The sequence below is a fragment of the Corythoichthys intestinalis genome, chromosome 1 (genome assembly GCF_030265065.1).
Source record: "Corythoichthys intestinalis isolate RoL2023-P3 chromosome 1, ASM3026506v1, whole genome shotgun sequence".
In the NCBI taxonomy this organism is placed as follows: domain Eukaryota; kingdom Metazoa; phylum Chordata; class Actinopteri; order Syngnathiformes; family Syngnathidae; genus Corythoichthys; species Corythoichthys intestinalis.
Genome location: NC_080395.1, coordinates 82662471 through 82687059, shown reverse-complemented (window position 1 = coordinate 82687059; position 24589 = coordinate 82662471). Strand labels below are relative to the sequence as shown.

Below are 24589 nucleotides of genomic sequence, written 5' to 3'. Positions count from 1 at the left end.
TGGCATCGACATCCAAAAAGTCAATTGAATCCAAGTACATTGGCATCAATAGATTCGACATGCGTGGCCGTCAATGGCATCAATGCAATGTAAAAAAATTCAATTGGAAATCCCATTGTAAGTGAATGGGAAATGTTCTCATTAGAAAAAAATGAATGGGACAGTTTTGGGCAAATTTCCGGGGGACCGTAATTTTTATCAAAATTCTGTATACAACTTTTATGCCCCTCACCGTCACGGAATTTTTGATGCCCAAATTATGTGATTTGGTCAAAAATTGAAGGACTAGATACATTTTGAAACTTTTCTTTGTTTCCCATTAAAAATGAATGGGCCAGTTTTTGGCAAATTGCCGGGAAACCGTACATTTTATCAAAAAATTTACCGCTGTCATTTTTATGCCCCTCGCCATCCCGGAATTTTTTACGCCCATCTTGTGTGTTTTCGTCAAAAATTGACGGACTTGTAACAGTTTGAAAGTTGTCTTTTTTTCCCATTAAAAATGAATGGGCAGGTTTTTGGCAAATTTCCGGGGAACCGTATATTTTTTCCAAATTGTATTAATAACCTTTATTCCCCTCCCTGTCCTGGAATTTTTGATGCCCAAATTGTGTGATTTAGTGAAAAATTGTAGGACTAAATACATTTTGATTTTTTTTTTCTCATTAAAAATGAATGGGCAAGTTTTTGTCAAATTTCTGGGGAACCGTAAATTTTTTCCAAATTCTGTATACAACTTTTATGCCCCTCACCGTCCCGGAATTTTTGATACCTAAATTATGTAATTTGGTAAGAAATTGTAGGACAAGATACATTTTGAAAATTGCTTGTTTTTTCCGGAAAATTGCCGTTTACGGACGAACCGAAAAATTTTCGGGGCCGTTTGAAAAATTCCCATCGTCGCGTGAGAATTCCGGTCGTGCCGATACTTGAACGGTGCCGATCGGTGCTACGGTTTGGGCTGCGCGGCGGGACGAAGGATTCCCATTCAAAAAAAAAAAACAATAACTAACATGTAGGGGGGAGGCCGTAGAATCTCACTACCTGATCTTTCCAAAGGAAAGACCAGGTAACAATAGCATATTGCTGAGATCTAACTGGGAGCTGAAAATAATCCAAAACTCCGAGTAAGACATTATGTGCCCATTGCCATTAAAAAGTTGGGACACAAAAGAGATTTTCTTCTGCATCCAGTTGTCCAAGAATAAAGATTTGTTTTGATAAAGAATCATTCTATTATTCCAGATTATGTGTGTATGTGGTTGGTGAAACAGAGACCTGTGCATGTGGTGAAAAGTTATGTTTGTAGATCTTGGACGATGCTAATCGGTCTTTGTCAGTCACGTGCCCAAACTAGCGGACACGCCCCCATGCGCCATTTTGAGTATACCACGGATGTAAACAAACCAGAACAGGTGTAGCTCCGACGCCACACTACTGCCTCCCCCTTCATCGCTGGATATAAAAAAAAAAAAAAAAACTCCCTCGTTTACGGTATTAGCGCTTACATTTTAAAAACTATAAATCTCTCGAAGCTCAGCGACATTTACCGAATGGCCCGGTGCAGGATCTCCGCATTTCGACCGCCGGACTGCGACAACACAGTCGTCACTCTCGTTGCTCCTCTCAGAAACATGATACAGCTCTTACTTGAACATTGTTGAACTTGAATTGTACTTTGAATATCATCTTAAACATCGCATAACTAAAACAGGTGAAGGTACTGTCATAATGACATGCAAATTCATGTATATTGCACAATATATTGTTTCAGTGTTGACATTGCCATGCAAAGATGTGCAATTCTCTCAATGCAGGACTTAACATGTGAAGTGGGACAAATTTACTTGAACACGTTATTCTACAACTAGTGTTATTTATTTTACTTCATGCGCACGTTTTATATTTACTTGTATTGATATTTTCTGTTTACCATTGTGCTGCTGCTGTTTTGATTGAGAATTTTAGTAAAAAAATATATATCTAAAAAAGTAAAACTCAAACTTCTCGTTTTGTTAGCAAACATCGTATTTCCTATTCAGTGTTTATCTCCACAGAATTGTTTGAATGTAATTAGTAAAAAAAAAGTACTTTTCATTATCAAAACCAACGCTAGTTCTTTATGTACCTAAGAGAGGCAAAGAGTCAAGACTTCAAAATTGTCACTGACATACTTTATTAAACAGGTTTAAGTCATCTACAAACGTATAAAAAAAAACTTTGCTTGTACAAACACTACGAAAAGAAAACTAATTGTACTAAACTACTGTTGGGCACTGGCTTGTCAGGGCACAGCAGACAGTGACAACCTTATCCAACATTGTGTCTTCTTCACCTTCACATGGAAGAATCATGTTCATGGGTATGGTTCCTGTTAAGATCTTACACTTCTGACAAACATTTCCGAGACCCTTTCAACATGGATTCTCAAATGTGCTGTTTTCCTAGTTTCCGCCACATCTGTAGCTGCTAACTGACAGCGGCCTTTTGTAAATGCTGGGAGTTTGACATCTGAACACTACATGCCCACACATTCTTGTATGTCAAAACCTCCGTCAGCCAAGACAATGTCCCCAGGTAACAAATTATAAAGAAAATCACTGTTCAGGGTTATATGTCACTTGTACGACCTCCCAAGCCTTTTGATAAGAAACAAATGGCTCCCTTGGGTGTAATACATTTAAAATACTTCATAGTGTGGTGGTGCTTGTAGCTGGAAAACATTTGGGCACGTGCTTTCAGATTTGATGGGTTTTCTATGAACATTTCAAAACAGTCAATAATCAAAGTATGTGTCACATCCTGATTGGTGTTGTGTGTCTCATCCTCTGTGATTAGCTGATCACCTTCTTCTCCAGCTTCATGTGTCCCCTCTCTTCAGTCTGTAGCTGACCACTTTCTTCTCCAGCATCAGGTGTCCCCTCCTCATTCGGTTGGTGACAGTTTATTTCACCAGGCTCAGATGGTCCCTCCTTGGTCTGCAGCTCTTCAATGTTTGCATCCTGCTGGACCCTCATCTCTGGTGCTTGCAGTGTCTCTTTCCGTAGCTGCTCATGCCTACTTCGTCTTGCAGAGCGTGCGGTGTTTGTCGGTGTAACAGATGTGTCTCACAGAGTCTGGGTCAGTCTCCATCATTTCATAAGCTGATTCACCTGCTATCACATTAGGTTTTATTTAGAAAGCTAGGTATGATTGGATATTTCCATGGCATTTCACAATCGTGATCACTTAATCAGACATGCTACCATCCCATCAGATCTCTCAGATCACAAAAGGAAATCTCACGCTTGACAAATATTTCGGTGCATTTTTGCTGTTTACCTTTATCTTTCAAATCATTCACTCTATAATGTTTTATAAACGATGACTGAATAAATTAAACACTGATTTATAACGAACAGATTAACCTATTTCCACTGCCCTCCCTCTTTGCATGGAGTTTACAAGTGAGGCCAGCTAGCTAAGGTTAGCCAATGAGAAAATAGCGACTTTAGAAAGCAACAAAAACCCAGCATATTCAGTAATCAATACTTTTAAAAAATCCGATTTGCCTTTATGAAAATGCCGAGAGCAAACATGCAGTAAGGGAGATATGGTGTCGAAAGTGATGCCCTTCCGTTTCTTTCACCGCTGCGACCCAGGCCATCTGACGCCGCTTCGTTAGTTCCTCAACCTGCTGTCCATGACCTCTTTTCCAAGAGGGAAAACGAAAAAAATCTTATGTCGTGGTCAACTTTGCTGACATTTTTGTCGTGTGATTTAGTATGGCAGCCTTTCACACAACACGAGTGTCCCATTTTATCAAAGAGAATGATGAAAGCAAAGACGATTCTTACTGCTCAGTTGTTTACAATTTAACTTTATCTGTAAATGACGACTCGTGAGACCGACAAATAAATGCCTATAAAACATGATGCCCTTGTATTATTTCAACACAGGTTTGGGTAATGGAAGATGGTTTTTGTTTTTTATTTTGTTTTTTTTTTTTAATCTGGGAATTCGTTTTGTTTGATATTTCCCCATTAAATTCCCTTGCTAGTGACGTTTTCTGCTGCAAGATGGCCGCTAGTTAATGCCGCTGACTCCGCTTTAAGCGATCTAACCACATATGATATCTATGTAAACAAGCGACGGCTACGCGTTGGGCAATGCGCACTTTGCGCAGTGGACGTCGCAGGTCTTTCATTGAAACGCACTTATAAATTAGCACTGAAACGTATTTAATCGTTGTGCGCACTAAAAGAAGAGGGGCGTCGCATACTTGTTAGTAACAAGAGAATGGGGCGGAAAGTCATTCTTGCCACGTGTTCGTTGAATCAATGGGCGTTGGACTTTGACGGCAACTTTGAGAGAATACTGAAAAGTAAGTCATACTACTAATATTGTCAAATGAGTCATTTGAAATGACCAATATTTTCACTGCGTTCAATAATAACCCTGTTGAATGATATTTCAATGGCTAATTATCGTTTTCTTTTTCTTTTTTAATTTTTTTAAATGAGCGTTATTGTTACTTTTATAAGTTTTAATTTATTTCAGTGGCTACCTAAAGGACTGCATATAGTTTAATTTTATTTTGAATATTTCAATTATAATTATTGTTTTTTAAATTAACTTAACATTACACTTATTCTTTAATTTACTAATGTTTTGAAAACATACATAATTTTATTAGTAAACCCAGATATCGCAAAGTAACACATATTAGCGCTGTAATTGCAATACTGTGATACCGTAAAACCATGATATTTTTGCTTAAGGTTATCATACTGGCAGAATCTCATACCGGCACAGGCCTAGTCCTTCTCTATGATCAAATGCCATTTTCTTGTCAAATTTGGTGGGTGGCGGCTTATAGTCAGGTGCGCTTTATAGTCCGAAAATTACGGTACTGTATATTAAGAGTGTACAGCAGCGGTCTCAAACCGACTCCACAAAGGGCCGCAGTGGGTCCTGGTTTTTGTTCCAACAGATCCAGCACAAACAGTTCAACCAATGAGGTTTCTACTAACATAAGCAGCACCTGATTGCAATCAACTGATTACACTTGTAAGAAACCAGATTGGTGAAAAGGTATTTGTCTCGTTTGGTTGGAATGAAATCCAGTACCCCCTGCGGCCCTTTGAGGACCGGTTTGAGACCACTGGTGTACAGCATTTGTATTTGTCCCGTTCTGTCACGGTACGGGCACAATGGTTTGGTGCACAACAGACAGTGAATACATTTCAATAATAATTTTTAAAAAGAAAGTCCAAGTCAAAGTTAGTTTTCCTCCAAACCAGGGGGTGATGGAGCTAATGCGCCTAAACCAACAACCGACATTATGGGAAAATTAAGACAAACCAAAACGGATGAAGAAGTTATCATTGATCACTAAATTTAACCGTTACCTCAGTCGATCCCCGCAAAAATGGGTGTGTTGTCTACTTTCGCACATACCCTGTGAATGAAATTGTTAGAACCATAGAAGCTTGTTTTCACAAGTTAGATGTTTTCTTCTATTTATTTTTGCACAAATAAAAGCTGCTTTTTAGTTTTAGCCAAAAGAACAAAATAACAAATGCTGTTATTAAAAAAAAAAAGCCTTTTTGTTTTCACCGAACCCATACCAAATCGTGACACCCGTACTAAGGTACGTACCGAATTATCACTTGTGTGTACCATGACACCCCTAACATATATACGGTATATATATACCGTATGTATATATATTAGGGCTGTCAAACGATTAAAATTTTTCGAGTTAATTACAGCTTAAAAATTAATTAATCGTAATTAATCACAATTAATCGCAATTCAAACCATCTATAAAATATACCATATTTTTCTGTAAATTATTTTTGGAATGGAAAGACAAGATGGATATATACATTCAACATACGGTACATAAGGACTGTATTTGTTTATTATAACAATAAATCAACAAGATGGCATTAACATTATAAACATTCTGTTAAAGCGATCCATGGATAGAAAGACTTGTAGTTCTTAAAAGAAAAATTTTGGTACAATTTATAGAAATTTTATATTAAAACCCCTCTTAATGTTTTCGTTTTAATGAAATTTGTAAAATTTTCAATCAAAAAATAAACTAGTAGCCCGCCATTGTTGATGTCAATAATTACTTACACAATGCTGATGGGTGGCTGAAGCCTATAAAATCAGTCGCACCCAAGCGCCAGCAGAGGGCGACAAAACTCCATATAACACAAGTTACAAGTTACAAGTGGTGTTTCACTTTACCGTCATTTAAGTCTGAGTGGCGTAATCTGCGTTAATTGCGTCAAATATTTTCACGTGATTAATTTAAAAAATTAATTAGCGCCCGTTAACGCGATAATTTTGACAACCCTAATATATATGTATATGTACACACATACAGTGCCTTGCAAAAGTATTCGGCCCCCTTGAATCTTGCAACCTTTCGCCACATTTCAGGCTTCAAACATAAAGATATGAAATTTAATTTTTTTGTCAAGAATCAACAACAAGTGGGACACAATCGTGAGGTGGAACAACATTTATTGGATAATTTAAACTTTTTTAACAAATAAAAAACTGAAAAGTGGGGCGTGCAATCTTATTCGGCCCCTTTACTTTCAGTGCAGCAAACTCACTCCAGAAGTTCAGTGAGGATCTCTGAATGATCCAATGTTGTCCTAAATGACCGATGATGATAAATAGAATCCACCTGTGTGTAATCAAGTCTCCGTATAAATGCACCTGCTCTGTGATAGTGTCAGGGTTCTGTTTAAAGTGCAGAGAGCATTATGAAAATCAAGGAACACACCAGGCAGGTCCGAGATACTGTTGTGGAGAAGTTTAAAGCCGGATTTGGATACAAAAAGATTTCCCAAGCTTTAAACATCTCAAGGAGCACTGTGCAAGCCATCATATTGAAATGGAAGGAGCATCAGACCACTGCAAATCTACCAAGACCCGGCCGTCCTTCCAAACTTTCTTCTCAAACAAGGAGAAAACTGATCAGAGATGCAGCCAAGAGGCCCATGATCACGCTGGATGAACTGCAGAGATCTACAGCTGAGGTGGGAGAGTCTGTCCATAGGACAACAATCAGTTGTACACTGCAGAAATCTGGCCTTTATGGAAGAGTGGCAAGAAGAAAGCCATTTCTCAAAGATATCCATAAAAAGTCTCATTTAAAGTTTGCCACAAGCCACCTGGGAGACACACCAAACATGTGGAAGAAGGTGCTCTGGTCAGATGAAACCAAAATGGAACTTTTTGGCCACAATACAAAACGATATGTTTGGCGTAAAAGCAACACAGCTCATCACCCTGAACACACCATCCCCACTGTCAAACATGGTGGTGGCAGCATCATGGTTTGGGCCTGCTTTTCTTCAGCAGGGACAGGGAAGATGGTTAAAATTGACGGGAAGATGGATGCAGCAATATACAGGAACATTCTGGAAGAAAACCTGTTGGTATCAGCACAAGACCTGAGACTGGGACGGAGATTTATCTTCCAACAGGACAATGGTCCAAAACATAAAGCCAAATCTACAATGGAATGGTTAAAAAATAAACGTATCCAGGTGTTAGAATGTCCAAGTCAAAGTCCAGACCTGAATCCAATCGAGAATCTGTGGAAAGAGCTGAAGACTGCTGTTCACAAACACTCTCCATCCAACCTCACTGAGCTCGAGCTGTTTTGCAAGGAAGAATGGGCAAGAATGTCAGTCTCTCGATGTGCAAAACTGATAGAAACATACCCCAAGCGACTTGCAGCTGTAATTGGAGCAAAAGGTGGCGCTACAAAGTATTAACGCAAGGGGGCCGAATAATATTGCACGCCCCACTTTTCAGTTTTTTATTTGTTAAAGAAGTTTAAATTATCCAATAAATTTTGTTCCACTTCACGATTGTGTCCCACTTGTTGTTGATTCTTGACCAAAAATTTTAATTTTATATCTTTATGTTTGAAGCCTGAAATGTGGCGAAAGGCTGCAAGGTTCAAGGGGGCCGAATAGTTTTGCAAGGCACTGTACATACACACAGTATATTGTTATGTAGCAAACATAATTTCCCCACAATTAAATATATTTGTTATATATGTATATGTGGCGGAAAGCACAGACAAGGCTGAAAAAGCAGTTTCTGCTCTTACTGTTAGTTTTTTTGTTTTTTTCCTCCTAGTGTGACTTGTCCCCGTGATTGGCCATTGATTTCACCTGTTGTGCCTGCTCCTAGTGTATCCTCCAACTGCATCCTCCTGTGTCACCCACCTGTTCCTCGTTGTCTCGTCACCCCTTGTCTGTGTGTGTATATAAGCACCCAGTTTCTTTTCACTCCTTGTTGCGTCATTGTCGAGGTCAATCCTCAGGCAGTGTGTCGATATCTATGCCTAAGCCTTAGTGTTTCTCCATTCCCTGTTTAAGTGAGTTTTGATGCCTTTTATTTGATCTGCTGTCCTTTTGTTGGTACTTTGTGTTTTTGTTGATTATCATTAAACCATTTTTGAGTTCACTGCCACCCAGCCTTGCCTCCCTGCCTTGTTTTCGCATTTGTTTCCCTACTTTTTGGTCCGCACCACCTGCTCGGCCGCGTTCCGTGACACTTGCACCCCTCTTTAAAATAAACTGCTGTAGTTTAAGCCAAAGGAACTGTTGTGTTTGATAGAAGAATATGTCTATATGCTGCCTTAGCAGTTTCATGGCGCACGAAGCCCCCGAACTATTTTTAATTTGTCCGTTTTACCCTGGAAACCGCCGTTTACAGATGTTGCGCAACCGCTTTTGTTTCAACCCAGCCATAAAACGAAGGTAATTAATTACATATTGTTAAAAATGTCTGTAATCTATTAAGCTTAGAATCATCATTTGATGTCTCATACTTTGTTTAAAAAAAACAAAAAACAAAAATTATATTCACATATTTGAAACTTTTTTAAACAAATTCCGTTACAATGAAAAAATAGTGTCCGTAATTAAGTAATTATTTAAGCTAAATATAAATATAATGTATATATATTTTATTTTCAGCTTATTTTCCTCAGTATTTCAGATAATCGAAAATACCCGTTTAGTAGAGTAAATATATGAAAAAGATTATCTTGACCACTCCTTGATGTCTGCAATTTCTGCATCGCGACCCTTGTTATATTACCACGTTTCACCCATAAATTCCCCCCAAATTCTGGCAGTGTCCACTCACAGATGCGTCTTGACAATCGGTGATACATGCTACATGGAGATTTTGGATCAAAACAAGGAAGTATGTGATAATATCTTGTTAAAATTATTGTGTCTTTAACTATGCTCCCTCATGCTCTCACTTCGAGGGTTTAAGGCAGTGGTCCTCAAATACAAATCTTGATGGTTCCACGATATTTTTTTTCACACAAGCATAGGTCCATTTATTAATGTCGGTCAAGTACAAGGCAGGTCGAAGGTGGTTTTCTTTTGACCAAACAAAAATACAATGTACATTCTGATTAAATAAAAATGAATTAACACAACATTTTTTTTTACTTCAAATAAAAATACAAAACATGCAAGTACAGTGTTTACACCTCTACACTAAATAATTAACTAGATCTGTCATTAAGGTGCAAACAATAACAATTGACAGTACATTTTGTAACTGTAAAACACTGCTGGACAAAAAAGAAAACGTGCAAGTAGTACAGTACATGTTCAAATGACAAGCACTGTCATTAAGGTGCAAACATAACAATTATTGACAGCAACCTTAACTCTAAAACACTGCTCAATGAGAGAAATAGCATTTGGGGGTCACAAAGCTGTTTACTCATAGAAGTATAACAACATTTACCATTTACCATCATCAGCCAGTACTTCATTGTGTCTCGTGGTTTATAAATCTGAGATTCTCAATTCTGATTTAGGAGGAAACTTCTCTTCAAAAGAGCTGTGCTGTTTAACATAATGGCATTTCACGTTTTCACTTTTTATCAGAGCAACTGTCTTTAAGCATGTCAAGCCCATAGGTTTGGTACTTGCACTTGATAAAATAACGCATATTTGTCATTCCATTCCTCATTGAAACGGCGATTTTCGTTGTCCACTTTTCTTCTCTTGGTCAACTTTGAGCATGCCATTTTGTTACTTATGGCCTTCTACTGGTGACATGTATGGTGTTGGTGAACGTTGCGTCACGTTGTGATCATGAACGTTGCCCGCATGCAGCGAGAGTGCAGGGGTAACATGGCGAAATAAATAAATCACCTTTGCTCACAGTATGACTCACGTTCTTGAGTGAAAAATAAAGTACACTACAGCATGTACAAACAGATTGCAAAGGGTGCGACTGTGTTTGAGGTTGCTGACACTGCTGCGGTCCGTCCACGCTAGGTAGTAGCATGCAAGCAGTCTCAGCCAATTCGCGCATCCATGCACGCTTTCTCAGCATATCAGCGCATCGTTGTCAAAGAGATGACAACAGAAGTGAGAGCATTGAAGATATTTGACTAAAAATGAAACAGAATTTAGCGATAGAATAGTAGCGCAGAGCGATAGATCAGCGATTCATACAAATGATATATGTTGAAAAAATAGGTCTTTTTTTTTTTTTTTTTTTTTTTTTTTCATTTTTACGTTCGTCTGTGGTTCTGCAGAGAGGTGTGCCATGGTCCGGTTGTGGACCGCGGTCCGCTAATTGAGGACCACAGGGTTTAGTTTAAAACAAACAAACAAAAAATTTTTTTTAAATGCCCTCCTGTTCAAAATGTTTCTTCCCCCAGAAAGAAGATTTTAAGCTTTCCAATGATGCATCAAACGTGCATATAACTAAAATAATGAAATTTTCAAACAATATATAAAAAATTCTGTGGTTGCGTTTTGTTTTCTTCCCCATCGTAATTAACTCATTGCTTGGCATCTATGGCGACAAACATGACAGGTTTAATGGTGTTTACATGGGGCAATTTTGATTTTTCATAGAATCATCATTACATTTTAATCTATGTTCTTTATCTCCCTACAGGTATTGAGATCGCTAAAGAAAATGGAGCCAAATACAGACTGGGCCCAGAGCTGGAAATATGGTGTGTTTGATTCTGTTGTAACTTTGGCTACGGTCACAATGTGGGGCATGATAGCCCAGGGCTCCAGAAACATTTTTGCAACAAAAATTAGAGCCAGTACAAGTGTTTTTGAATTTTAACATTGCGTTTTTCTTTGGGTTTTTTTGCTTGCTGGCAAACTCCTTCATGGTTAAATCCACTAGTTGGCGGTAATGTAACGAGCTGGTTTGCCAAGGGAAAATACAGCAGAAGAAAAAGTTCGGTGGCGGGTGATGTGTGGAGCGGCTTATAATGGACCTATCGCAAAAGCCCCGCCCCCTGTAAAACTCTGTCAACCCAAGGCTCTGTCATATTCTGTCAGTGACAATTATTCAGTGAACGAACGATTTATAAATGATGGCGGGAGTTCAAATTTATGAATTTGCACTACCACCGATGGCAATAGACTAGGGCTGCAGCTATCGAATATTTAAGTAATCGAGTAATCGACTGCAAATTCTATCGATTAATAGAGTAATCGGATAAAACATTTAGGTAAAGAGCAATTATTAATATACATGAGAAAACAAGACATTTCATCTAATATTGAACCATTTTCAGTCAATCAATGTCTTTATTTTCGATGTACATTGTTGAAAACAGCCAACAATTGCAATCTCAAATGTGACTTAAAAAAAAAAAAAAAAAAAAAAAGACTAATTCACTGCTTTTACTTAAAAAAACTTCTAGATCTAATAAAAAAATATATATATATTTCTTACCTAAAAATGTCATTACGCTTGATAACTTAAAAGTTAGGTGTTTTTTCCATGTGTTTCAAAAGAATTTCCATTTGTGTCAAGCTATTTTTAAGTTCTAGTTCAGTTTTAAATTAGTCTAAACTGAAAGTCCTGATAGGATTTTGAGTTTTTGCAGTGTTCAAAATAAATGTACATATGATACCTGCTGTATTGGAGCACATTAGGGACCAGTGCTACTTGGTGTTTTATCCAGCAATTGCTACTGAGCTAAAATTGACAGAGTGCATTAGTTTTTATTTTACACCCTCATCACTCTATAGTGCTATGTTTTCACAGATGAAATAAAGCCTGTATGTAAGACACGTTAGCCATGCATCGACAGTAGTCATAATTATTAGAAAACTAGCCCCCCGCAGGGCTAACGTTACGTGAGCTAGTGACAGTAACGTTAATCTTATTTATTAGCGCTATGTAGTCTACTGCTTTAAGATGGCGGCTGTTTACTGACGTTGCCCTGTCTGTTATTTCACATTTAGTTCTACTTATATATATGTCTCTGAGACGCATCAGAACTTAGCTACCTGCTACCACCGTAGTATGCGGGCGTAGTTTTTGGCAACCTCGGCGTAGCTTGTAGCGGCTGTCGGATGCAGTAAGGTTTTTTTTTTTTTTTTTTTTAGGGCCCGAGCACTAAGCGTGCGAAGGCCCTATTGTTTTGCAAAGGATTATTATTATTATTAGGGCCCGAGCACTAGGCGTGCGAAGGACCTATTGTTTTGCAAAGGATTATTTTTTTTTTATTTTTTATTTTTTTCAGGGAAAATGAAAACGGCCAATTTGGAGGCCTGAACATGCGCGAAAAGTCACCAAAATTTGCACATACGTGCGGAAAATTGTAAATTTCGATAATTTAACAACGTTGCAAAAAAATGTAACAAAATGGCTCAGTGGTGCCCCCTTGAAATTTTAAAATTGGCCTATAACATTAGGGTTTGTCAGCATAGAGCAATGAAATTTGGGGAGTCTATACCTTGTCTAAAACCGCTTCAAAAAAGCATTGGTACCCATATTCCAAACCCAACAGGAAATCGGTTATTTTGGATCGAATATGAAATTTTTATCGATTTACAGGGTGCACATTTGAGACCTTTTCGCCGAGGGAGTTAGTTGGATCATCTTCAAAATTGGTGAGACTGTTCAGGAGACATATGAGATCTTAAGTTTCTAAAATGGTGTGTTTTCATTCACGGGTCTGACCTGGGCGTGGTGCCAAAGTTGGCCATTTTTTCGGCAAAACACCGAATTCAGTAAATGGCTAATAATTCCTTGACACAACTTTCAATCTTTTTCATATCTGCCATGTATATGCGGTATCCCAGCCTGAACACGACTGCATTGAAATATTACCCATTAGGCCTAGCGCCCCCTAGTGAGGACAGGAAATGCCTTTTTTTACGAGACAGGTTCCTCCTCCAAGGGAAAAAAATCTGTTGACCTCAAAACTGCATCAGTGGAGCCTTAAGACCTGTGTTCAGGTGCCTGATGAAAAATATTGAGGTTTCGTTGAAGCGGAGGGGTCCAAACATGAAAGTGAAAATGATCGTCAACAATTTGTCTCGCAAAATACTTTGAACAGTCATAACTCAGCAGATATACAACATATCTGCGCCAAACTTCCCATGCTTGTTGAGAGTCATGCCCTGAAGGGTCCTGTAGGGGTCATTTGCATCAACTCTACAGTGCCAACTAGTGGCGACCAGTGTTGTTAGTAACGGCGTTACAAAATAACGGCGTTACTAACGGCGTTATTTTTTTCAGTAGTGGGTAATCTAATTAATTACTTTTCTCATCTTGGCAACGCCGTTACCGTTACTGAGGACGGAAAGGCATGCGTTACTATGTTGGTCGAAAAGTCTGAGGGAGACGGACTCACCGAGACGACAGAGCAGAGCAGGAGCGGGGAGGAGGCAAGAAAGTTGTAACGCCGAGCAAACGCGATGCTAGGTAGCTCCAATAATACATGTTGTAGCCGATAGCCGACAAACTACGCCCGCATGTTATTGTAGATATGGTAGACATGGTAGATACATCACTTGAACTGTATATAGATATAACTAGATGCAAAATGACAGCCGCCATCTTAAAGCAGTAGACATTTTAGGACGGCTCTGTTGTAGAGAACCTTCCTCGCGAACCTAAGTAACTTTTTATCTAAAATACTTCTAAATCGGCAAAATCTTGACTTGAATCTATCTTTAAATGATGAAACAGTTTTAAAACTTTCATATGTCGAAAGTAGAGAGAAGGGAACTAATGCAATAATGGGAGCAATTTTAACAACTTTTAACAGTTGATTCAGGGTAAAGGGTAAATTAGGGTAAAGAATTGGGCTCGGGCCAATTGTACCAAAAACCTCCACAAAAAACTTCATATAGTGTGGCCAATGTTTTTTTTTTTTTTTTTTTTTTTTTTTTTTTTTTTTTGGGAGGAAAAAAAAAAAAAGTAATTATCACCAATTACTTTGCCAAGTAACTAATTACTCTTACATTCAGGTAATTGAGTTAGTAACGCAATTACTTTTTGGGAGAAGTAATTTGTAACTATAATTAATTACTTTTTTTCAGTAAGATTAACAACACTGGTGGCGACAGAAAGGAGTTTTAAAAAAGGCCTTTCCTATTGGGTTTTTTCAACGTAGAGCAATGAAATTTGGGGAGTAGATACCTTATGCCTAACTGCTCAAAAAAGCCTCTTGCACCCATATTCCAAATCCAACAGAAAATCGGGTATTTTGGATCGAATGTGAAATTTCTGTCCATTTCTAGTACATTTTACATTTGGAGGCCTGGACATGCACGAAAACTCACCAAATTTTGCACATACATGCGGCATTGCGTAACATTCAATAATCTTGCAACGTTACGAAAACATGTAACAAAATGGCTCAGTGGCGCCCCCTTGAAATTTTCAAAAAGGCCTCTCCATTTAGGTTTTTTTAACGTAGAGGGATGAAATTCGGAGAGGCGATACCTTGTACAAAACTGCTCCAAAAAGTCTCTTGCACGCATATTCCAAACCCAACGGGAAATCGGGTATTTTGGATTGAATGTGAAATTTTTATCGATTTACAGTGTGCACATTTTACGCCTTGGCACCTAGGGAATTAGTTTGATCATTCTCAAAATTGGCGAGACTGTTCATGAGGCATATGAAATCTTAAGTTATCAAAATGGTGTGTTTTCATTCACGGGCCTGACCTGGGCGGGGTGCCAAAGTCAGCCATTTTTTCGCCAAAACACCGAATTCGGAAAATGACTGATAACTCCCTCATACAACGTTCAATCTATTTTAAATCCGGCATGTGTGTGAGGTATACCAGCCTGAGCAGGACTGGATTGAAAATTTACCATTTGTGCCTGGCGCCTCCTAGTGGGAACAGGAAATGCCCTTTTTTACGGGACACACTCCTCCTCTAAAGGGAAAAAATCAATCTACCTCAAAGCTGCATAAGGGAAGCCTTAAGACCTGTCTTCAGGTGCCTGATGAAAAATATTGAAGTTTCGTTGAAGCGGAGGGGTCCAAACAGGAAAGTGAAAATGACTGTCAACAATTTTTCTCTCCAAAAACTTTGAACAGTCATAACTCGGCAGATATACAACATATCTGCGCCAAACTTCCCGTGCTTGTTGAGAGTCATACCCTGAAGGGCCTTGTAGGGGTCATTTGCATCAACCCTACAGCGCCAACTAGTGGCAATAGAAAGTCACTCGTTTTTCCAATACATGTCCAATTCTTTTCAGGTTGGTCATTGTAGTTTCAAGACCTATTAAAATACTTATTTACGGCCCATGTCCACGTGTCTCTGTCTGTTGCCGTGACGACCCTTTATTCGCCATTTAAAGGAAATATTTTTTTTCAGAGACTCAGGCAGCTTATAGAGCCACAATATTTGGCACACTTGGTCGAATTGGCCCAGTTAGAATATTAATTTTGGTTTTGAATAAGGGCTTGGCTGCACAGCTCAGTAGTACCTCCTTTTTTGTAGTACTCTCTCCAATAGGTTTTTTTTTATCTGTTAGGTGTGTGAATGTAAAGAGGCGACTTTCGAGCTTGTTAGGTTCTAATGAGATGATTAGAGAGGAGGATCTGCCACCACCCTGACCTGCACACAGTCCGAGTTGCGTCACGTCCGAGTTGCGCTAGATTGCGAGGGCCCGTTCAGTCCTGCTTGCAGGCCTAGTTTTAATTGGTTCTTCCTCTACGCACGTGACGTCAGCGCGTTGTCCCGCATTAAAAGTACTCCGGGCAAAACGTGATGCTTAGAGCTGGCAAAATTAAACGAGTCCTCGAGGTGAATAAAATTACTCGGATCAGTTTTTTCACTCAAGTTACTCGAGTTGCTTGAGTATTCGTTTCAGCTCTACAATACCTTTTTTTTTTTTTTTTTTTTTTTAATGTTTTTTGTATGTTAAGTTTTTTTTTTAATGAATTTTGGGTTGCAGTATGCTGTGGAGCGGTGTGTCCTTGGTCATAAACTCTACAAAGAGTAGACCATTATCATAATGGAGGCGAAATGCTACTACTCCCAAATTAAAAATGAGAAACCCTACAGACCGATATATCTATCTAGCTATAACGTTAACTACTTAGTAACGTGTGTTCTGTCAGATTTTTCTGCCAAAGCTTTTGTGGCGATGAATAAGCAGTCCTCTTCATTGCGTTGGATTATCAATATTGTGCAGAGGTGTTAAATAAACAACTTACATCATAACCATGCATGTGAAACATGAATACGACGTAAATAAATGCTCAACGTTGAGAGAGCGTTGGGAGTTGACCACAGCAAAATGCTAGGCGTGTGCGTGAGAACTTTCCTTAGTGTGCGTCCATGACCAAACTTAAGTACATCTTCCTTTTTAATTGAAAGTTTATGTTTACTTTGGACTTTCAGTGCTGGGGTCTTGACAGCTTAGTTTAGTTATATTTTATTCAATTTGTGTAGTGACAGGCTCGTAAGCAAGTAGACAGTCAAATGTTAGCAAACTGACGTTAAAGAGGAACTGAAGACCTTTCTGGATTTTGGTGTAATTTTATGAATATAAACTTGGGACAAGTTCATCAAAACAACCATGACATTATCAACACGTAATTGTAAGGATAATTTGCGTTTTTTTAGGTTTTTTGCACTCCGTTAATGGTCCCTTCGCAAACCCGGAAGTGTGACGTAGGCAACAGAAGACTACCCACAGCTAACATAGCAGCAACAACGATGTCAGTGATATTTCCACCAAAGGTAACCATTCAGGATCGCTCTTTCGTGACGCTACCGATGGCAAAAGCTCCCAGGAAAGATGAACTACAATTAATCCCTACATGTTTGAACCTGAGGCGTCAGATGACGGCGATTTACTTGACACAGCAGATGGCGTCATGACGACAATTGACAGCTCGACACTTCACGAACGGGAGAGTGAGTGGTAAGTCCAGCATCGTGATTTTTTTATTAGAATGCGATTACATGGTTGTATATTTTTCCATGCTCTACACATAGCTAAAACAGGATATTAGGTAATGGGACAGCTCCTACCGATCTAAATATGATAAAGCTAGCCCAAATGTGGCTAAATGAATGCTCTACAGATAGCTAAAACTGGATTTTAGGTAATGGGACAGCTCCTACCGATCTAAATATGATAAAGCTAGCCCAAATGTGGCTAAATGAATGATATGTTATTGATATTTCAAAATAAATGACAAAACCATTTTATTTTCCAGGTGTTGCTGTAAACCATCAAGTAATTACCCTTCCAAGAGTATGCCTGTGTCATCAGGAGATCCCAGACGTGAGAGCCAAACTTGCGGAGGCTGAAGCACTGACAGGGGCATGAATTTCATTAAAAAAATATAACCATAAATTGTTAACAACATTGACACATTTTGTTGACTGTTTAATGTATTCTATTGGTATATAATATATTGTAATTATATTACATTCTGAAAAAATATTCAATAGGCCGCAATAATAAATGATACCAGGTTTATGTTGAATCTGCATTAGCTTTCGTTGTCAGATTGTGACACAACATGTTATACCAAGCACACAACGGCACACATCAAAGAGCATAATTTTAGTAAGCAACACAAAGTTAGGATAGCAACGGACTAGCGCAACATTGAAAAATGATAATGGCAGTGGGAAATATGTATTTACTCTTTTCTGTAGCATGAAGTGTTCTCTATACAAAGATAATGCATTATCATTAAAATATGAAGGTAACTTGATTTTAAAAAATGTGTACTGTATATATGACTAGTTTATGATTTCATGTCATCAAAATTTGCTACATTTATTTCTCCTAAATCATCGTCATCTGATGTCGCAGACGGAAGAAATTCAGCATCTGGCAGGCCTCATAGGATCTCTTCAGTCGTCATCGCTGGACACCGCATCACTTCGGTCATCATATGACTCGACCCACACTCTCTTGATTTTGGGAAACTGGGTGGCAACTGACTTGCAACGCTTTTTTCATCGTGTTGAGGGTTTCCGCCACTTAATTTTTTATGTTTGGCTTCCTGGAGGGAAAAAAAAAAATCACAGCAGCATGAAAATATTGGATGAATCCTAATTTTGATTTAATAATAATTTCTTGGTGATCAAATAATAATGCCCCAGTCATAGCAGCATCTATTTGATGCTATTGTTCCCTCTTCAAATAGGCAGACCTTGATGTTGAAATATAAAAAACGAGCCAAGGACCTATTTGGTGCTGGGGACATTTGAATTTACATAACACCTATTGATATAGAAATAAAATCACATGAGTAGACGACATGTCAGCCAACCTATCTACTTATGACAGGCCAACAGCAAAAAAAAAAAAAATGTCGCACTTCAACAAACTGGCAGTAGGAGTCCCTCTCGTTTAGAAAAAAAAAAAAAAGCCATTAATGTTCTACTTACGTCTTTGGAAAACCAAGGTTGCATTGTTGAAGGTTTTCAAATCTGTCGTGGCTGAAATGATGAAAACAATGAGCCGATTGGGGACCTGTATGCATGCTAACAAAAACGGTCCAAACCTTTGCAGGAGAAGTTTTTTTTTGGACCACTCCTAGAGTCTCGAGTCTTCCTGTGAGTAATTCATATCGCTACACATCGAGATGGCATGACGAATCCCGCGAGTAAAACCCAGAAAATGTTTGCAATATATGGCGAGGATAGCGTGGTGCTATATTTCCGTGTTCAGAGTGGTGGCGAGGCTTCCTGGAAGTTACGTCACGAGGTAGGGGTCAGCAGGACGGCGCGTCCCTCGTTGCTATGGTGTTGCTATGGCCATAACTCAAAAACTACGCGGTCAATTATTTATTTATTTTTTTTATGTGACTTTTTGAGAGAGCGAATGACGCATTTAATACAATTCAACTGAGTAAAACACTTAAGAGCGAAATCTGAAAAGCTCTTCAGTTCCCCTTTAAGTCTATGTTTTTACTACATGCTTCAAAAATATATATTTTTTTACAAATCTATCATTAACTTAACTTTGACCAAGCATTAGTGTCCTTGGGTGACTGTCTTGACATTCAGTTGTTTATGTGGTTAATGACAGAGTTAGCTCACTATAGCGTGCATTTGGTGTTTTTGGCGTTGGGCGGATTTTTTGTGCATTTTCAATCTTTCAGTGTACCTGGTGTCGGGTATACAGGTACCCCACGCACAGTATTAAACCATCAGGTTTTTGCTATTTTTAAGTTGGGGGAAAATTATGCTTTAAGTGACGACCTAATAGCGTCCCTATGCAAATATATGGCTAGATGTCCGACTTTTCGGATTTGGGGGTGTGGTTTTACGATAGGTCCATTGGGGTAGCGGGAAAACTTGGAAGGACATAGCTTATGTAAACTATGTTATTGTGCTGGCGTAAAAAATAAAATAAAAGTGAAAATGAATGATAAATCTATTGGAAAAAATATATAGTCTTTTAACATTCACAACTTCTTGTTCACACGCCGCCATTTTGAATATTAAAACGTCCACCCATCTGAGAAACTCGGGTGTCATAATAAAATCCATATTTACGACACAACATGAAGGCTATTATGGCAAATTTTACTATGATGCCCCACTGGACGGTGCTGGACATCCAATCCGTTTCGAACGGGAGGGCTAACAGCAATCATTTGATCGGATGTCTCTTGCCGTCAATGGCACTGAAGCACAATCACTCAATGCCTGCCATCCCAGTTCACATAGATTTGATGCAAATCACTGTCAATTGCATTCTATGGAATGTGGGTCTTCAGCCCAATACGTTTATAAAATGCACATGAAATAAAGAAAAATAATTAACCTTTTAACCCCATTAGCACCTAAAAGCCCTGTCCTTTTTTGGCCGTTTTTTAAATACTTTTTGTTTTTTCCTACCTACACCACGCAAAAAAACAAAAAAAATGTTTAAAATGCCGTTGCTTGGTATTGTTTTTTTTTTTTTTTTTTTTCTTCAGCACAACTTCATCAATATGGATAAATACTTTTCGCACTATAACAGACTTCATTCAAAAAATCATTTCAAAATGAAAATATATGTTATTTCTGACAATAAAAAAACAAACATGCTCTAGAAGGGTTTTGGAACTTGAAATACAGAATGTAGTGGGCAGACATGAAAATATAATGTCAATTTGAAATAAAGTAATTATTATATACAAATATTGACAATAAATAAATTTAGGCACTTTTGAGCTCAAACTCTTCAAAAGAACTTTAGCAGCAGCTTTAAAACGAATGTATGTTCTTAGATTCTATTCGCATTACCATTAGTGCTGTCAAATTTATTGTGTTAACGCGAGGTAATTAATTTTTTTAATTCATCACGTTAAAATGTTTGGTGCATTTAACACATGTTCGGAATGACCCGCTCATACATTGCCTCAAACAGAATGTTTTTTTGCACATTGAGAGCTAAGAGGCAGAGAAAGGTGAGTGGACACAGGCGTTTATTGGACCGCGCCGTTTATTTGCATAAGCTTCGGCAACTCTTTCACAACAAACATAAGTTTAGTAAAGCACAACAAAAATAATATTCCTATCTGCAGTGTTTCCCATAGGATTTTTTGAAACTGTGGTGGTGGGCTGCATCGGAGTCGGACAGCCTCACCATGTCGTGCCACTGCGAATTTTTTTTTTTTTTTCTCATTTTTTTCCCCCAAGAAGAACCATAACAAAGATATATTTGAAATATTTCATTAGCTAGGCTAATGTTATAGCTCTCAGCTGCGGTACATGTATGTAAAATGCGTAGCTGATTACAGCTACGTTACCCTATGTAATAATGCGACTTTTTTTCTCGTAGCAATAGTACGACTTACATCTCGTAGTGACTCAGGGTTGGCAACCCACACTGTTGAAAGAGCCATATTTGACCCCCCCCCCCCCCCCCCCAAAAAAAAAATGATACAGTATGTCTGGAGCAGCAAAAAATTCAAAGCCTTGTACAAGCCTTATAATTATCAATACTAGCTATATTAGCCTACTATAAAAATGACTAAGTTGGCTAGAAATACATAATTAGCCTTCATGATTAAATGTTTATTTTCCCTGCTGTGGGTCCACGTGACTACTCTGTTGTACGATGCCACCACAAGTTTAACTTCATTACAATATTAATGAATTGAAAGAATGTTTGTGTCATGTTTGTCCTCCTAGACATCCTATTAAAACAAAAAATATATTTCCCTCCCCCATCTTTTTCCATTAAAAAAGAAAAAAAAAAAAGCAGCGCTAAAGAGCCGCATGCGGCCCGAGAGCCGCGGGTTTCAGACCGCCGTCGTCGTCCTCCTTTTTCCTTTTTATTTGACCCTCGTAAGTACTACATTACCACAACAATAACAGTCCTTCTGTCAACTGACCCATTTACAGGACTGGGGGAATTCTAATAGCCGTGTAAAGAGTTTTACTTGATTCGGTGAGAAGGTGAAGTTTTTTCCCCGTTGTTCGTGAACTAAATTTCCACACAAGCGCACATCGAGGTACCATTAACTTAGCAAGGAGAGGTATGAGAGTCATTTTTCGAGTGTCCCAGAGCTCGCGAAATTGGGGGGGGGGGGCGCATTTATCAAAGTTTCGTCAGCCGTAATTGTCTGAAGTTGGCGTGCCGGTGTTGTGCCGAAAAATAGCCACTCCATGCGAAATGTCCCCCCTGACGGGAGCGCCCACACGTCACTCGTACAAACAGCCTTTTCTTACCAATCGATGGACACGGAAACGACGTTCTTGTACCGTGAATATGTATCATTTTACTCTGCTTGAACTAATAAATATTTTACTGTGACCAACGCTCTGAAAATAGAGCAAGGCTTTATTTTGGGCCCCGCCTCTCCGCGCAAGTTCAATCAAAGTTTGCTTTCCGTCCAAGACGGCCGTCCACTGCTCACTTTCGCCGAAAAGTCCGATCCAAACTATTGTAATGCCCCGGATATGGGGAAGAAGGAGAGAAGTCTGTATTTGCTTACCCACTTGATTGTGGTAACAATAATACAGAAAAACAATAACAAAATAACAGCGTGCTGCTAAGACATGCGACCGCTGTCTCTCGCTATCTCGCTCGTTCTCCCATTCTTCCAACTCGTTCCCCTTGCGTCTCTTAAATAAATAAATAAATAAAATACTACTCTAAAATGCTACTCTACTACCTGCGCGCGCTCTCGCGGGTAGTAGAGTGGAGTGGGCTGCAGCTGTGTAATCGGCTGACTGACGCATCCGAATATTATCTTCTTCTTTTTTTCGGCGGGGGGGCAAACGAGACTGTGGCGGGCCCAAACGAGACTGTGGCGGGCGAGAGTGTGGGAAACACTATCTCTCAAAAAAAATGTTCACAAAAAGAAAAGCGCTTCAATCATTTAGTTCAACAAAAACACTGGATGGCAATATTTAGTCACAATATACAAACTATCAGCGGTCTCGTACGTTGTGAAGCCTTCAAGCCAGCACTCGTGACCGTGAAGTACAATGGATAGACCAGTAAACAGGGAACTACGGCGTCAGTTGAGGGACAAAACACACTCATTGGCTTGATTTCTAAGTAATTTAAAACTCGCCATTGACACCTGGTGGTGTATTTCAATCACTACCTTACGTAGTTGGACGCTGTGGAAGAACGGCAGGGAGCCCGTGTGATGTCACAACTTGGCGACGTCAGCAGTGGCGAGCTACTAGTTTATTTTTTGATTGAAAATTTTACCAATTTTATTAAAATGAAAACATTAAGAGGGGTTTTAATATCAAATTACTATAACTTGTTCTAACATTTATCATTGTTAACGCCATCTTGTGGATTTATTGTTATAATAAACAAATACAGTACATATGTACAGTATGTTGAATGTATACTATATCAGTCTTATCTTTCCATTCCAACAATAATTTACAGAAAAATATGGCATATTTTAGAGATGGTTTGAATTGCAATTAATTACAATTAATTAATTTTTAAACTGTAATTAACTCGATTAAAAATTTTAATAGTTTGACAGCCCTAATTACCATACATGTTATACAACTGTAAATACTGTACATTTGTATATCAAAATTTACCACTGATAAAATGTGGATTTTAAATTTTCATTTGCCATGTTAACTGACTCATCTTCTTTACAGTGGATATGGATGTGCAGACCACTTTCATGAATCGGATACATTGTTACACTCTCTTGAAGTTCTCAAGAAACTTCTAGTATCTCCCATCACTGAGGACATCATCTGCGACGTGGGGATGTAAGTATTATCTTACAAACAAAAAGACGAACAAATACAGTAGGGAGAACAAGTATTTGATACACTGCCAATGGGTTTTCCCATTGGCAGTGTATCAAATACTTGTTCTCCCCACTGTATATGTTGAACTAAAATGCAATTAGCCATTCTAAAAAGGAAGTTATTTCAAAAAATAAATTATCAACTAATTACTTCGAGTAATCGAGCCATCAGATTAGGTACATTTAATGCGTTGCAGAATAAATTTTAGGAGATGTAAAACAAAGGCTTGCTAAAATCGCAGTTTCAAAAGAGCATTAAAAAAGTGTATATGACACCCGGAAGCATGTTTATTTCATATTACACACGATATTTTATGCTCCTGAAAATGATAATATAAGGTAATAGTAATAATAATGCCTGAAGTGCAGCCTTATGCAGTCATTTCATCCCAGCTGTGCATGTGTGTGTGTGTGTGTGTGTGAATGTGGTCTCTCTGGACAAAAGACATAAAAAGAAACAATGTACAACAAATGCACATTTCTTAAATTCAATCATTACATCTAAACATTTAGACGGAACATTCGCAGTTATGCTTAAAAAATTATCTACGCTCTAATGGAGCACTTCCAGATTCACTCTACTATCATTGCGGTGTTTAGCAGCTTGATGCTGGTTTAGTATTGCAGCACATAAACAGGCTAATGAACTATATATGAATAATGCTTGTGATACTCATTTTGATTTCACGCACAGCACCGCACAAACATAGCCAGGCACGGCCAGACTGTTCTCCCTGTATTTTTCAAACACTGTGAGAATAGTCTGGGACCCACCTCCTTCATGGCCTCTCGAGCTGAACAAAATCATCCGTCCAATCAGATTCGATTATTTGCGTGACGTTTTCTTACTGAGCAACGTCACTCTTTCGCATCGGGAATTGTTGAGAATAGGTTCCAATCGGTAAAATAGGTTTTAAATGACCAAAAACACATCGACACAAGTCATTGACAACAGTCTGTCTCGCTCTAGCCACGTTAAATAAATTTCTCAGTTGGTGTGGTTAGCTCCGCCCTGGGAATTGCATGCGCA

The 24589-nt window shown here is 38.6% G+C and overlaps 1 protein-coding gene and 2 long non-coding RNA genes across 5 annotated transcripts in view; 1 reads left to right on the top strand and 2 right to left on the bottom strand.

Moving 5' to 3' along the window:
* Positions 1 to 2018: 2018 nt before the first annotated feature.
* The window catches only part of LOC130919969 (uncharacterized), a 34804-nt gene continuing 12233 nt past the window's right edge, over positions 2019 to 24589 (bottom strand). The window contains exon 3 of one of the 2 annotated variants that reach the window (XR_009064056.1): positions 2019 to 3155. This is a non-coding gene — a long non-coding RNA (uncharacterized LOC130919969). The remainder of the gene's footprint in view (positions 3156 to 24589) is intronic. The other variant, XR_009064058.1, reaches the window with a different exon arrangement.
* Positions 4101 to 24589, top strand: part of LOC130919954 (glutamine-dependent NAD(+) synthetase-like) — a 67679-nt gene continuing 47190 nt past the window's right edge. The window contains exons 1-3 of one of the 2 annotated variants that reach the window (XM_057842641.1): positions 4101 to 4363; positions 10969 to 11029; positions 23402 to 23518. In XM_057842641.1, the coding sequence (XP_057698624.1) occupies positions 4279 to 4363; positions 10969 to 11029; positions 23402 to 23518 (263 nt within the window). In that variant the 5' untranslated portion in view covers positions 4101 to 4278. The remainder of the gene's footprint in view (positions 4364 to 10968; positions 11030 to 23401; positions 23519 to 24589) is intronic. The other variant, XM_057842634.1, reaches the window with a different exon arrangement.
* On the bottom strand, positions 17314 to 21159 carry LOC130919966 (uncharacterized). Its single transcript, XR_009064054.1, has 3 exons — positions 18829 to 21159; positions 18713 to 18763; positions 17314 to 18324 (listed from the first exon to the last, which is right to left on the bottom strand). It is a non-coding gene; the product is annotated as an uncharacterized LOC130919966 (long non-coding RNA).